A 17,215-nucleotide genomic window follows, 5' to 3' on the forward strand; every position below is an offset into this window, starting at 1 on the left:
ATAAATAATTTAAACTAATAAATTCCACCTTACGTTAAGTTAGAACTGGGGTGATGACTTGTTATTGTGATAAAACGTCTTTGTTATTTGATTATGAATAAGAGATGTAATATAAAATAAATTGATTAACGTTGGGAAAATAATGTTTAGTTTGTGGAGATTGGCATCGTGACGTCTATCGAAAGCAACCACAAGCAGGTGGAGACGGCGCGAAAGGGCATGGAGGTGTGCATCAAGATCGACCCGATACCCGGCGACGCCCCCAAGATGTTCGGACGCCATTTCGATGACACCGACTTCCTCGTCAGCAAGGTCAATTACAATTATTTATCTACTTTCTATTAATTAATACGGTACCTTGATAGCAAATGATTGAATCGGCAAATTGACAATTTGTGTCATTTTTACGCCACCTACACACGGCACCCATTGCTGAGTGTCATACTTCGCAGCAGCCGGTGAGTCTTCATCGTAACACAGCATGTGCGATGCCACATTCAATCAGTATGGGAAATGCCTTCCGCAACATACGGTTTTTCGAAGTAATGGAATATCTATGTTGTGGCAAAAGCATACAATGTCAATTTACGGAGTTGAGATAAGATTTTTCTGAATGCCATTTATAAACGCAACTTGTTTAGTATTATAATAATTGAATTTCAATATAAATATTACATTAAATAAAAATTTTAAAACTTTGGTTTTGCTCTCCTGTCTGTCACAGTACTGAATGGTTGGAATCAATATGCACTTTGAAATACTCATATGTGTATAAAAAAAATCGGGAAGAAAAGCTAAAAAAAACCTCGATTTTTTTTTAGTGTGAGAAAGCTGGTCAGATTTCAACACACAGGAAAAAAGTCAATAGGTATGGAAATAATATGGTTAGTTGCTCATGCAAGCAATGTTTTTTAGGGGAAAAATTACAATTTTTGAAGAGAGCACCAACACATCCATCGTCGACGTTTAGGGAGGAGAGCCACCTGAAATTCATCCCCCTAACAAAATGGCGGCCATCTTTCCCATATTACCCATTTTTTATATACTATATAAATTTAATATGGTCGTCATCAGATATCTCGTCCTATGGACTTCCAACAATATTTTGAAAGCATGAATCCAGCATCCCCAAAAACAAATAATTTGATGGTATCTAACTGAGAAATACAGTCGAACTCGGTTATTATGATCTCGGACATAGCGAGAGCTCGGATGTAATGAGGAAACATTCGTTGACATTTGGTTCATGATTTTCTCCATACATTTATTCACTGTTATAAGGAACAACTTATCGGATATACCGAGCTAAAATACTGTTAATGGGTCGATCGTTATATTATAAATATTTCGACCCTAAGCAATAAAATCCGATCGGACAGGATGCCGCTGGGGTACAGATTAAGTTTATGACTCCAGCTCTAATTCAGCGATTTCCAAACTGAGAGGCGCGGAGTGTTGCAAAAGGAGGCGCAAAAAGTTTAACACAATTGATGTAGCCACAGGTTTGCAGTTTGCAGATGCATAGTTTATAAAACGGCCGCTAGTTATAAACTACATAAAAAAACAATCCTATGAAAGGTGGTTTGCAAACCTGTCTGAAGATATGGAGACTAATTTTATAATAAAATTTTGTAATAGTAAAAAAGTCGCCTGCGGCTACTTTATTTCAGGGCTATTAAATAGTTTAAATATGTGGTAGTGAGTTGCAATTTGATGTGTTATCTATATGATGATTGATATACCTACTTAACTGATAACTCCCGTATATAATTTAGGAAACACTACTTTTGAGCACCACACTGCCCTTAACCTCAGCGATAGGTAGATGAGCCCGCCAAAGATCCTGGCCTGGGGACCCGTTTCAAGATGTGGGGCCCATGATAGAATCCATTTGTCAATGAATGATGATGAATTTGGATTGACAAGGAAAAATTGGTAGAATTATCATGCGATAATTCATTGAAACAAAAACCCTAGTTCAATTTTGGTTGAATCTAAGTGAAGAATAATTTAATACTTTGTCAAGAAAAGCAATGCCAGTTGTAAGTAAAGTACCTACTGCTAACATTCGTAACATCATATTTATGCGAAACGGGATTTTCTGCATTAGCTGCAATGAAATCCCGTTTAGTAGAAAAGAGAAAAGGAGCATTTTGTCCCAACAAGCACATTCATCGCATGAAAAACAAATTAATTTAAACAACCTTTTTTATTTTTATATATTTTTTTTAATTTTTGTATTTGTACATTTTTAACTATTTAAAAAGATGTCTATTATTATTAATGAAATAAAGGGGGGGGAGGCGCCAAGATTAGATTTTTTTAAAAGGGAGGCGTAGTAACAAAGTTTGGAAACCACTGGTCTAATTGTTGTTTTCGCCGACAATAATGAAAAAGTATCCACTCACATGGTTGAAAAATTCAAGGTTTATGAAGTCCGTAGGTACCTACCAGCGTTCATTACAATAAACAACTTCTTTTGTAGTTTATGAAGACCATGCTTGTTTCGGGGATTTTTACGATGGTTTTCAGATTTTTTTATTTTCGACGTTTTTTGACTTTTTTTGTTACGTCACCGCTCATTTAAAAATACCTATTCTCTGATATAACGAGTACCGCATATAACGAGCAAATTCAGTCGGTCCCATCTTCCTCGTAATAACCAAGTTCTACTGTATTAATTTAAATTTTATGGGGGGTAATTTGGGAAACGTAGCCGCCATTTTGTTGGGTGGGATGAATTTCGGGTAGCTCTCGTTCCTAAACGTCGACAATGGGTGTGGACATGATGAGTATGCCATGTTTGGTGCTCTCCTCAAGAAGTGCATCCTTTTTTCTCCTTACTCGTGTGACTAGGTCACCATACCGATAAGTCAAAATATATTTACTTAAAAAAACTCAATTGCATACATACTATGTGTGTGATTTTGTCAACACTGAATCATTTGCACAAACATGCATAAGCGGGGTTCTCGGGTCCAGAATTAGCTTTGTAAACTGAATATTACTTACAGTGGTGATATCAGCTGCAAACAGGTCATATTTATTACTGCTATCTATCCTATAGTCCAGAAGTGTACACAGAAACCAAAGATTTGACTTTAAGGGGACGCTCTACAGAAATTCCCTTTAGAATTGAAAATATGATATTTTTATATGTGGTCCGAAATAGTTGGTCTAGTAATATTAAAAATTCACCGCCGATGCGTGCCTCAAAAGTAATAGTCACTAAATTAAATTTAAAACAAACAAACTCGCTCCAACTAAGCGAGTATGGGGTGACCAAAAAATAATATCTTCTAATATACTTAAATGTTACTAAATTCAATATGTTAATCAGCTGTTTGGTGGGAAGTATTGCAACCAATATGGTGGATATTATGACGTTTTTTAACTTAGAGTTTAGAGTTTAGTTTAGTAGTTTAGAAACTTAGAAATAGATTAATAACTTTTTTATCTGAAATTGTACGAGAACTAAAGATACGAAGGATGTTGAAACACATATTATCTACATACATTTGTATTTCATGTGCTATCCAAAAAACATTATTAATGAATAGTATTTATTTTTAATGTGTAAGACCTATATAATTATTAAAAAAATAGGCAAGTATTGTTTAATTCTAATGCATATTTTAAAAAAACCTAGAATATATCTAGTGATGTACCCGATTGGTTTAAGTTTAGTCTGACACTTTTACAAACTAGTAAAGCAACTTTACTTTTATAATATGTACTAGTGAAACAATAGGTAGGTGCCATTATTGTATTTTGTTGGTTGAGTAAAGCCAATGCACGAAATAATTTATAACGACTAAAAATAAATAATATCGTGCAGGCACCCCATACACTTTTATTATTTTTCACATTGTTTTACATTCGGACGGCCGGCGAACAGCGATGACGGAACCTAATAAATCATTGCAATAAATTGCTCTACCGACAATAATTATTATTATGTTTTTAAAATAAAATCTTCGATGACCAGGGATTTTGTTGTAAATTTGATTTAAAATGACGTGGTACTCGCTCTGTGGACTCTCTTCGACTGAAATATGAATCACACTGGCTCCTGTTATACCCACTCTTAAAAAAACCGTCAGTATGAAAGCAAATCAATAGACACTAACGTCGGAACGAGCAGAACTGATCGATACCTTTGAGCTGAAATTTTGCAGTAGATACATACCCCTGAGTAAGGGTGGGCATGGGAATCGAGTATAACTGGGTAGGCCATGTCCAGTGCATAACAGAGAAACACTGGTACCAAAATGGTCCCTGCTGAAAACGCTCAAGGAAACAGCTGTTATGTATTTATTTGAATTGAAAAGTGGATAAATTAAAGTGAAAATGTATTAAAATCAACAAAGCGGCGTTTAGATCAAAAATGTGTGTGTTATCCAATACACAATCAATTTAAAAATAGAAACATGGATAAGGAAGAACCGTCAGCATTGCGTCGCCGCTTGACAAATGAATGAGTTCAGCGATGGCGTGCTTGGCAGGCAGGAGATTCTACAAAATCTCTGCCAGGTTGATGCAGCAACCCAAGAATTGAGTCTGAAATACTAGAATGAAACCGGTAAGGTCAGAGAAAAAGCGTGAACGTATGAAAACTAAGCTGAAGAATAAGCCTTAAACTTAGAGTAAAATTGACAGGTGGCACTGCAATCTGATAATTTTCTAGTAAACAATAATTAGCACTACGATCAAAATTTAGAATTTCATGCCAATCAATCAATGCACAAAAAAACAAAAAAATCTATCAAAATCCAGCGAGCGTAATATCACATGAGCGAAATTGTTGCAGACGCCTCCAAGTTTATCAGTGCCTCAGGCCTCCGCGTACTTTAAACTGCCACTGAATAGGTTTTTTTTTACATTTATAATAATGTTAGATTGTACATTATCGAAAATACATCATTTTGAAAATTTCAGAATAACTAGGTACGCTTATCTGTGAAAAAAATCATGTCCGGAAACTTGTACGTATGCAGTTAGCCGTATCACATTTCGCCGTGAAATGTTGTATCGGAAATATATGGCCGTATATTAAAGACCGTCCAACCAACCTCTTTGGGTCGTATAGTACTGACATAAAATTCATGTCTAAATAAAACACGGCTCTTGTCGGTTCACACTTTACAGCAAGCCAGCAGCAAACAAATTTTGAAAATAGCCGATATACTTACTGGATAACTTGTTAGGTTAGGTTAGGATTTCACTCTTAAATTCATGAATTTTGCCAAAATCAGCTATTAAAATTGAATTAATGTTCATATTTAATCTAATAACATTGAAGACCGTATAGTATACGGTCATCTCCTTCCGATAAGAAAGCTCACGGTGAAATGTTTTACGTACAATTTACATGTAGCCGAAAAAAATAACCTAATCTTATATTCGGTATACATACCTAGTAATAATTTTACATTATTCAAAAAATTCAGCCTGAAATGTACACAGGTCTTTTGCGTAGTTCCAATTTAAAAAAAATATTATTTTGAAGTCGATGATGGATGAACAAAGCAAATGAAAATAGCGTCGCTGTCATTCGCATTGTGCACAGAAAAAAATAGTTTTTAATAATCAATCTATTATTTTACACGAGGGCACGTTATTATCAAGGATTTATCATGGATGGATGTACTTTCCATAGATTATAATATTATAAATATTATTATTCACAAGTAGGTATATGAACATTGATGATAAAATTTGGTTAACACCTGCTGTCAGCACTTCCTAAGTTCGTTATATCGTTATTTAATTAGAAATCGCTGATCGCCTTTTGGCAGAAATTGAAGTACCCCCTATTAATCCTAATTATTAATTAGTTTAAAAATGCATGAAATCATAGATAGCTCGATAGCTTAAATGCTAAGAGCACTCGCCCGGACAGTGAAAGATGTGAGTTCGATTTCCCACTCAGTCCAGAATTTTTAATAAAAAAAATACCTTTCTGAAGTTTTTGACAATGTAGTTTTGTTGAATCATAGATAGCTCGATAGCTCAAATGCTAAGAACACTCATCAGGACAGTGAAAGATGTGACTTCAATTTCCCACTCAGTCCAGAATTCAGAGTCAGGATAAAAAAAATCGTACTGTAGTTTTAGAAAATTTAGTGGCTTTTTTTAAGTACCTACGTGCTTTGTTGTCCTCAAAATTAGAATAATATTGTGACGTCTCCGAAATCGGCCTTTTCCCTGTCCTTTGGAGGGTCGACGATCGGAGCGGCCGCATGAATGAGCTGGGCCGGGAGGCTTCATTGATCGCGATTCGCAACACTCTGACCTGACCTGACCTACTTCCATTCATGCCGTAACGGCTGCTCAGCCTCCCGCCTCTGCCGAAGGTCATTCGCCTCAGCACCTAAGGGTGGCAAATTTGATCCACCGCGTCCATTAAAAAAAACGGTGTGTGTACTGTACGCGCGTTAGAAATTATACTTTGGCTTAACAAAACAAAAACAAAACTTGTGATAAACTAGATTCTTTGACTAGCTCTTAATTATCTTGTTAAATTACACACTCAAGAAAAAGGACCGCTTATTGGAACGCCGTTGGTTTATTTCTATACACTTTAAATTATATAATGGTTTCTCGTTGTTAAGCACCAACTGTCACTGACGTTTAATAGTTTCTTTACGTAAGGAATTGCAAATGGCCGACAATAAGAAATTCGCTGCTTAAGCAACGGAACAATTCTAAACTATAATATTATACTGTATAATCGTCACGATTGTAGTATCATAATGTGGCGTAAAAGTAGTGCGTTCGGCTGATAACCGAACAATCGGTAGTTCGAATCCAATCGAGTGCGTTTTTTTTCGTGTGAACAAATATATTATGTGTTACATGTCACACACCAAAAATACACTCTGATCTGATTTCCTAAACGCGCCAAAAGAAGTATAACTTCAAAAACATTAATATTACAGTGTCAATAAAATCGGACGGTATTATATTTGCTGCCATTTTGCACAGTTCTAACTCTATTACTTAAATTTTGACATGCATTGTCTAGTCCTAGTGCAGGGTTAGCGAACCTTTTTACATACGCATGCCAAAGAAAAAACAGTTTTTATGAATTCTATTAAAAAATGATAATGTTCTAGATATCACTCACATAACATAGCCCACATATTAGCTTTATCACTTACCCCATACATTTCGGTCAACCAATTTTGAAACTGTCTGTCAGAATAATTACAATTACAAGCTCCAAGTTTTTGTTTCTTATTTGATACAGTCATTTTTGTGGGTAGAAATGAAAATATAGTTCGTTACTGTATTACTTAGTTTAGTTCTTAACGCCACAATTGACACCAGAATTGCCGGCCACAGACGGACAGTTCTCGTAACAGGTTGAACATGCCAGTTAATAACCATACAGTTATCTTTGGTAGATAATCTGCTGCGCCCATAGACGGACACTTTTCGACCTTTCAGATGTGTGCCATGTTCAAACTGCCAGCGACCCCCCACTCCCGTGTTTTTGTAAAACTGTTGGAATTTCAACTAGCCGAAAGCTCTCGAGTGACATTAGATGTCGGTAACGTAAAGTAGAATATACCGCGCGATACAACTACGGCTGGTGTTGCTTGTTATAAAATACAAATTCATTTATTATTAAAAATATAATAATATTATGTACGCGGAGATCGCAAATATTATATTTTATTTATTTTTACGAGAGTAAAACAAAGTAATAGTTATTTATGTAAACATATTATTTTATACAATATAATATAAATGTTAAAATTTTAGAGAGCATTATAAATATTAAGTTATTGTGAAAATATAGACTAATTTTATTTATTGTATGTAGTGAATATTACAAATTATTAATTTAACACCATAAATTCACAACATAAATTAATATACCTAATTGTGAATGACAATGTCGCTAAATCTAAATAAAATTTAAGTATATATTTTAATAATATCATAGTAATTAATTATTATACTGATGATTGATGTAAATATAATTTTGTGGCTTATTGTATATAAAATCAATACCTTTATAAATATTACCGTTTTCTTACTTAATTAATACTGTCCATTAAAGGGAATAATTTATTCAAAAGAAAAGATTATATTTTATATTAATTACACGAATGTGTATAATATTGTTTCGGTGAATCGATAAAATACACAATCCACTAGCGAAATCATGATTTATTTTACCAACGTCATAGGTGTGTATTTATGTCAATTTGTTTCTAATAAAAACAATCATAACCATAATAAATTCAAAGTTAAATTATTCGTGTATCATCGTTCAAGTATACCCTACCTAAAACTAATTTAAACAATACCCCTGTGTATTATCTCCGCGAACATAACCTCCATAGTTTTTGACACTTGCTTTGCCACGGACAATAACTGTACGTATATGGGCACGTCTGTTGACAGTTCGACAGATTTAAATGGGGTAGTTAAACTGATCTGTGGTGTGTCCACTAACGTACAGTTATTGTCTGTGCCATGTTCAAACTGCTACGAAAACTGTCCGTCTATGGCCGCCTAATTGGTCATCTCAGATAAGTCATTCTCTCGCTACTGTGATCTCAAAAATTGTAAATCGATTAAAGTCAGAGGTTCGTGGCGTGGCTTACCTCGCCGCCTGATGAGGTTAGTGCGATAATGTTATATGTGATACATAAACCCTAAAAACTGATCTATGCAATTACATATTTACATTAAACGTAATGCTAATTCGTGAAGAGTAATTGCCTGCTATGTTTATTGCAATGCGATCTGGCATTTATTATTATACATTATATGTATATTTTGTTCTCTTCAAAATAAACTTTCGCGTGTCATGCAAAATCATTTCGCGTGTCATAGGTTCGCAACATCTGGTCTAGTGGGAAATTGTACGGTACACCAACTGGTGGGTATAAATCGTAAAAAAATATAATCAAAATAATTGTTTCAACTAAAATTATGCAGCAAAAATATTTTCGGATGAAATCAAATGCCAAAAAAACGGTTACGTTAAAAAGCAAAACTGCCGAATTTGGGGATCTGAAAAACGTCAAGTAGTTTGTGAGAAACCAACACATCCTGAAAAGGTTGGTTACAATATGTAAATTGTACATAACACAGTTCGCCGTGAGCTTTCTATCGGAAAAAGATGACGGTATACCATACGGTCTTCAATTTTATTAGATTCAATATGAACATTAATTCAATTTTCATAGCCGATTTGGTCAAAATTCATGAATTCAAGAATGAGAACCTAACCTAACCTAACAAATAATCCAGTATATCGGCTATTTTCAAAATTTGTTTGCCGCTGGCTTCCTGTAAACCGACAAGAACCGTGTTTTATTTAGACATGAATTTTATCTCAGTTCTATACGACCCAAAAAGGTTGGTTGTAGAGATTCCAATCCCGGGATCCCGGGATGCGGGATCCCGGGATCCCGAGCTATTTTCGATACCTATGAATCCCGGGACTGATAAACATAATCCCGGGATTTCGGGATTGATTTTTTTATAAATTTTTATGGAACATAAAATAAAAGCGAAAATATAACAGAAAAAATACTTTTAATAAAAAATAACTACATTAGAAATAAACTGAGTTTGAGTGAAGTTCGATTTATACCCATGTGTAAGCTGTCGATTCATTTTATTTTTTCACATAAATTATTAAAAATGAGAAAGATTGGAAAAAAGCAATGCTTCGCACTTTTAACAAAGTAATTCCACCGTGACCTCATACGTTTTACGGCAATTTCATATTTGGCTGACTAATTAGATTTATGAAGCGGAAAGGCCATAAGTACGCCATGCTTATTTGCTTTACTATTTTAAATCTCGCTAATCCATTCGTTAAGTCTTTACTATCAGAAACAGCAATCGCGTATTAAATTCACATTATTATTTATATATATATATATTTAATATTATTTACTCCATTAAACTTATGTATTTCCAAGATTGAACGTAGATATACAATATTAACAATAAATGTCTTAAATATTATAAATTATACTAGATTTATTTTTGACCGATTTTATCAATGTTATGTGTAAATATAAAAATTGTATATTAACAATGGAAAAAAATGCCAATCCCGGGACCAGTCCCGGGATCCCGGGATTGTCAAATTGTAATCCCGAAATCCCGGGATCAGAATTTCGGCTCGGGATTGGATTCCCTAGTTGTATGGTCTTTACGGTCATATTTCCGATACAACATTTTACGGCGAAGTGTGATACGGCGAACTGCATACGTACAAATTTCCGGACAAGGAAAAAGTTACGGCGTGGTGTGGTTTCTGGGCAGGATGTGTCGTCGGGCCGTACTTTTTGAAAATGCGATTAAAATTGCGGTGATGGTCAACCGTAACCATGTTTTCTGGTCGTGTAATTTTCCGTTTTGGCGTCGTTAACTGACCTCTGAGTTAGGGTTGCCAACTGCTGTCCAGAATCCTTGTTAAAGCGTTTACCCGGGAAGCACAATATCCCGGAATTTTAGAGAAAGCCAATGAATAATATGATACACGATAATTTTCTGAAAATAATAAAGTCCTTATTAACCTACCATGAACGGACAATTAATAATGATGCAATGACAATCTTTAAATGCCTACTTGACACACTGAAAATTTGACTTTCCATACATACATTTCCTTCTTTATTTGGAGAAATGATTTTGTCAATCACAAATAACTTTTGCAAACAACGATTCAGGTACCAATTGAACAATCTCGACGCTTGTTCTGATTGGATTGCATCATAATATGTCGTGTTAATAGTGATAAAATTATACATCTTATAGGCAGTATGGTAGTTATCACAAAACAGATTAAAATTTAAATATCAATGCGAAAGACAGTCACCATAGACCAAGACTTTGACACCGACTTTGTCATAGTTCACCGTGAGATGGCCGTATAACATTAAGATCAAACATTACACTTTGTTTCTGTAGCATTTGGAGACATAGTCCCGGGCCGTAAAAGAGGGCTTATCATGCAAGAGGTACGGTTGTTCTGACTTTTGGATATTTTTTATAGTTTGTGGTCACAGATTAATAAATAGAATTCCGATACGCTATTTACCGCTATATAGAGTACATTTTGACGCAGGGTTTTGAATGTGTGAGTGTCTACGAAAATGAACCACGCATTACAGACGTCAGATGGTGTGTTTAATACACCAATATTAAATGAGCGTCAATGCATTAACCGATAGCAGTTGTCAGTATTCGACGTATGACGTATTTTTGACATGTGTTTAAATTTATCCCGTATTCTTCCTTACCTTACTCGAGATCGGTAGCCTGCTTCTCCTTACCCGTTAGGTATTTCAGTTCACACTATTTCTGAGTTCCCTGCTCGGCGGGTATCGCGTCGTTTATTATAGCTATTATGACAAGGTTAAAATTCGGTCCATCCCATGAAAGTAACTCCCAATTCCCGTGGTGTGCCGTATTGTCCCGTCCCAGATTTTCGAAAATCTGGCCACATCAGTTGTATTGTAATGTTGTAAGGCTCCAGTGTGTCGGGGCCGAGACTGTCTCTCCATGAATGGCATATCGATCGAACCCCTACCAACCCCCTCTTCCCGCCCGTGCAGCTTCACAAGCGCACTGACCCAGTTTAGCAATAACAACCCTTGCAAACACGTCGCATCCTTAGGGATGTCGTTGAAAGAAACGTATCGATACTTACAATAAGACGTATATTATTATATTATATAAAATTTATACATCAGACATTTTTATAAGTACGGTTACATGTAAATTGTACGTAAAACATTTCACCGTGGCACAGTTCGCCGTGAGCTTTCTATCGGAAAGAGATGACCGTATTCTATACGGTCTCCAATTTTATTAGATTCATTATGAACATTAATTCGATTTTCATAGCTGATTTTGGCAAAATTCATGAATTCAAGAATGAGAACCTAACCTAACCTAACAAATAATCCAGTATATCGGCTATTTTCAAAATTTGTTTGCCGCTGGCTTCCTGTAAACCGACAAGAACCGTGTTTTATTTAGACATGAATTTTATCTCAGTTCTATACGACCCAAAAAGGTTGTATGGTCTTTACGGTCATATTTCCGATACAACATTTCACGGCGAAGTGTGATACGGCGAACTGCATACGTACAAGTTTCCGGACACGAGATATTTCACAGACCGGCTGTTGCATAGGTATATATTTTAATCTAATTCAGAGTATTATGACGAATGTTACCTATATATAGAATCCATGATTCTTTTTATTTAAAATAATAATAAATCATTTTGAAACCCTCAAAAACATACACATTAAAAAATAATAATATATTGGAATTCGCACTCACGTCCTTTCAGTTTGCGGATAATAGATTTTTATCCATAGAATAGATTAATACTTTGCTTGATCGCTTTTGTACCACCGCTGCAGGGTGAGGGAGGGTCGGTCACGGCGCTGGCGGCAACCGGAAGATAAAACAGATTAATAAAATATAAATGAGAAAGGCAGTCGCCATGGACCAACATTTTGAAGCAGGGTTCGCTATATTACTTGAGGCCATAAAACCATGGGACACAAAGCGCGCCGACTGTCATCAAATATTGAATGCGCGTTTCGTTTACGTAATAAATTTTAAAATGTATATTATGAGACAGACCTAAATATTGAAAATAGTATAATTATTCTTTAATGCGTGTTTAAGTTTATCCCATATTTTTACACATTCTAAATCCGTATCCTGTTATACAATGCCCGATTGGGTAAGCTACCTGTCAATTAAGCTACTGATCAAACTTACTATTACATTAAATTAATTGAATATTAATACAAGCTATCTATAGCCATCACAGATGACATGTCAATTCCTATATCGTAAGTTTTGAAATCATATTATGAAGTAATTGCAATTTAATGTTTGACATGCCCTCTAAAATCAGGAATAATGCTAATTTCTTTGTGCTTTATGTGCATCTTATAATATATCGGATAACTTTGATTTTTTTTCTAGCAAACATATTTATATTTATACACTTAGAGCGGCATGCACAATCTAAGATTTCGATCCTAAGGATAAGTCGCCGAAAAGCATGACAACTATAAACAATCCTGAGTATAGAGTTAAGGAATCCTTAACCATAGACTACATTTGTTATGAACACGCCCCCTTCTGTATTACCATTTACCACTGACAGCTGCTGTCAAAATAAATTCGCATGTCTATAAAACAGTCCATACACTCAAATTCATTTAACAATATATCTCAATATGGATATTGATAGTGTTAATTCGTTTGGCATGTACTTGCAAAATATTATTTTACTTTTATACGCCAGCCCGCAGAAATACAAAATGCCAGGTGATAGAATGACACTTGACGCTAGTGTTACCATGTTAAAAAAATATCTTGCGGTGCCTGTGGAATCACGTATAATGACTTATAACGGAAACATAAGAGTATTAAAATTAAAAATTAATATGTATTTATAGTTATTGCATTTATAAAATGCAGTTGTCATATTTTTGTCATCGTTTAACAATTATAAAATAATTTACCTAAACTATAGGAAAGAGAATTTTTAAATATGGTATTATTTTCAATAGAAATGATCTTAACTAAGGACAATGTTTCTGCATAGTGTTTTCTGCTAAGGAAATTTTAGTTATGACAAATGTTTCTGCATTCCGCTCTTAATCCGTAGTAAATAAAATAAATTATCGACGTACCAACTTTTTGCAGCAACCACACGATACCTATATCATGCTTCAATATACAAAATAACTTACCGGTGTAGTTGTATGATAATAAAAAAAGTTTTCACAGTTTATAATTCAGGGTTTTGAAATGTCTTCATGAATTTATTAGTGATAAACCCAGATGAGCGGTAAATCTCAAATCGTTAAGAGTCATTGATATACTACTAGATGAGCAGTTCCCATACAAGTGTCATTTTAAAAATGTACCACAAAAGATATTACGAATATCGTCTTATAATATTCCCTTGTAGGTATAATGCGTTAAGACCGTTAACATGGATTCCCGAATTTCACCCGTATTGCCCTGGCTGTAAAACTAAATTTGCGTTCTTGGAATAGTGAACCTAAGGGTAGCTGCAACGCAAAACAGACAGAGCAAGTCGTCATGCGCTGACTATTAGTTAGAGTAAGATGCAAGCTAGACCGGGCTTACTCAGTAAGTTTTAACAAAGGCCGAGTCGCTGAAAATCGGGCGTCATTTTAAGAAGCATATGATTCATCCAGTAGTATATCAATGTTAAGAGTACATACTTGTGTTAAAGTCATCTTTAATAAGTTTGCTGGTGTCGTGGCCTCACCGTAGGGCGTAGATCAGTGGTCTCCAAACCCAATAAGGATGTGAGCTACTTTCAGAAATTGAAATTGTTTGGTGAGCTACGTATACATATTCCTTCTTTATAATTTTTTATCATCGTCCTTTATCGTATCATACTTAATATTATTATATTACTTAAAATAAATTAGGACATCGGACTTCCAATAAAACATAAAATGCGTACTTTAATTATTTATTTATAAACAAAATAGTAATTGAAAAATATCTTGAAATAAGTGTGAGTAAAAAGTAAAAATGATTAGTGAAAAGAATGGCATTCCCTTTCCTCCACAAATTTTTCAATTCTCGGTGAGTACCTAACTTTCACTCCTATATAGCCAAATCCAATTTACAAGATGTACATCTGTGAGTCTGTTTCTATATTTACTTTGAAGTCTTTTAACCACCTTCATAGTGGAAAACGTTGATTCACATAAGCAGGTATGCAATAGCAGGTAAACAATGCCTTCATTTTGAGCGCAATTCGAACTAAAATTGGATACTTTTCTGTTGGGACGAATGTGCCAAGAAATTCATAGACAACGGCAACTTGTTAAGACGATACATCAGTGAAACGGCAAATAATTTTCAACTATTATATAGGCACGACGAAATTTTGGACTCGCTAGCATTCGGAGAGAGAACGTCGAGCTGGGAACACGTAAATTTGTTTCGTGATGGCGACGGAGGTATTAATTCTTAAATCGTGTAAAGATGACTAAAAACGTTACCCATTTACTTGAAAAAGAAATCATGTCAATGAATATATTATTATTGTTACTAATAGAACAATAAATAGAATATTAAATGGACGCATGTTGGATTATGACAAATTATATTTCGTTCGGCATGCGTCATTCGCACCCGCGACCCGCAATCCGCGCATCGCCTAGCCACGATCTTTTTAGACCGTGCCTCAACTGAGATATAGCCTTAAGGATTTCATTGAAACTTAGTTCGAGAATTATTTCATTTCGGAGTCCTATAATAAAGTTTGAGAGGCAAATTTATAAATAATATGATAAAATATCCTACGCGAGCTACCGGTAGCTCGCGAGCGACAGTTTGGCGATCACTGGCGTAGAGGAACAAAAATTTCGTTCGTCGAAAAAAAGTGTCGGTCAAGAGTATTTTATTGACATCCCTCCGCTTGCCTTAGGCCTTAGGGGATCGACCTATTTCGCTAGTATCTAAATACTGTAACAATGGAAAGCCATTTTCTTTTATAGTAATTCTATCTGTGGGGAATTTAATAATACAATTATATATTTGGTAAACTAATGAAGAATTTCTTTTGCTGGCAGGTACTTACTGACAATGAATAAATGTTTGTGGATTGACCCGTGTTACACTACACGTGCTGAAAGCTTGCAATTAATTTCTTGCATATTCTTTGTTTCCTGACTGTGAATGTCTCGACTTTCGTTGTGAAAGGAATTTGTTAAATTTCTCGAAAAATCAATAAACCGATCTCGAGAAATCACAAGCTCTGTTAATGACCTCCCATTATGCCCAAAACGTAAATTTATGAAATTTAACATAATATTACTATTTTTTGTGCAGATTTCCCGCGCGAGCATAGACGCGTGCAAGGACTACTTCCGCGACGACTTGGTGAAGACTGACTGGCAGCTGATGGTGGAATTGAAGAATCTCTTTCAGATTTTGTAAACGACGCCTTATCTGCCCCGCCGAAGACTCTTTTCGTCCGCAGTGCGCATGGTCGGTGCTTACGGAACGGCCGGCTCGTGCGACTGTCAATCACGTACCTTTAAATAATTGGTATGGAAGCGTCGTCTACATAATATTATATTATAATAATAAACATGTGAACGTTTTATACTTCGTTTCCGTTTATATTTTCTGTTTTAGTATTTTTCTCTCCTGCATAATATTTATTTTATGACATTTAGGTAAGTAGTTGTTGTTTTATTGTTTGTTTTATTGGTTACCGAAATAGTTTTCGATTGATTGTATTTCTGACATTGAAACTTGTGTTTGTCGGCGGCCTCTATCGATTATGGGGACGCTCCACTACGTTATTTTTATGACATAACATCTTTGCCAGAGCCCACTGTATTCAGGCCCCGGCACGAAACTGAATTTTGATTGTAGTGCTAGCAATTGCCTATACTTCGAATCTATGTCTAAAAAATCATATTGAAAAAAAATGGTAAGTAATATATTAACGCGAACATTCACTACCATCGAAAATCGGAATCTAGTGCCGCGGTCTGACTATAGCGTCTTGGCAAAGTAACTACACGATGTTCGTTTGTATGTACATCTTGTCATTCATATAGGTACGAGTATATTCTTATCACATCCAAAATGAGGACGTCTTCAATCCATTTTTTTTTTAAATATTAGTAAAATTAATGTTTCATAAAAATTTTTACTTTTTTGTAATGAATAATTGATTTATCTATTAAAAAAATATTTTTTCCACGATTGCCAACTTAGCGTTTTTTGCCAGATCTAGCATTTTTTTGTAGCTTGAGAAAAATACGCACCTGGCAACTAACGTTAAATATATCGTTTTTTAACTTCTTAACATTATTTTTTTGATAGTGAAATATCCGTTGATTTTGAATCTTGGAGGATGGATAGATATTTTATGTCGCCGATTCGTACAAAAAAAAAACACAAAAATTAAAAATTCATTTGTATTTTTCTCGAATGGCTTAAAAAGGTCACGACTTTTCTGTCGTCGACAAGAGCGATACATCTAATATTTTATTGATTTCCACTAAACCTAATAGATACTAAAATGTCTTCCGTTTGAGTGCATTATTTGCCCTACATTTGTATTTGTCCTCATGGTAACCCCAAAAGGCGACCCTATTTCATGAACTAGGTATACATTATTAGATCACTAGGG

At 34.9% G+C, this 17,215-nt stretch overlaps 1 protein-coding gene across 1 annotated transcript in view; it reads left to right on the forward strand.

Annotated features, from left to right (window-relative positions):
• LOC147064230 (eukaryotic translation initiation factor 5B-like) overlaps positions 1-16,968 on the forward strand; it is a 37,685-nt gene extending 20,717 nt beyond the window's left edge. Inside the window, exons 15-16 of the mRNA XM_085959275.1 lie at positions 151-312; positions 15,898-16,968. Coding sequence (XP_085815401.1) covers positions 151-312; positions 15,898-16,005 — 270 coding nt within the window. The 3' untranslated portion in view covers positions 16,006-16,968. The remainder of the gene's footprint in view (positions 1-150; positions 313-15,897) is intronic.
• The last annotated feature ends 247 nt before the right edge of the window (positions 16,969-17,215 follow it).

This window comes from Rhyacophila brunnea, unplaced genomic scaffold, assembly GCF_057557595.1.
Source record: "Rhyacophila brunnea isolate RB1 unplaced genomic scaffold, BYU_Rbru_1.0 scaffold_8, whole genome shotgun sequence".
NCBI classification, from domain to species: Eukaryota; Metazoa; Arthropoda; class Insecta; order Trichoptera; family Rhyacophilidae; genus Rhyacophila; species Rhyacophila brunnea.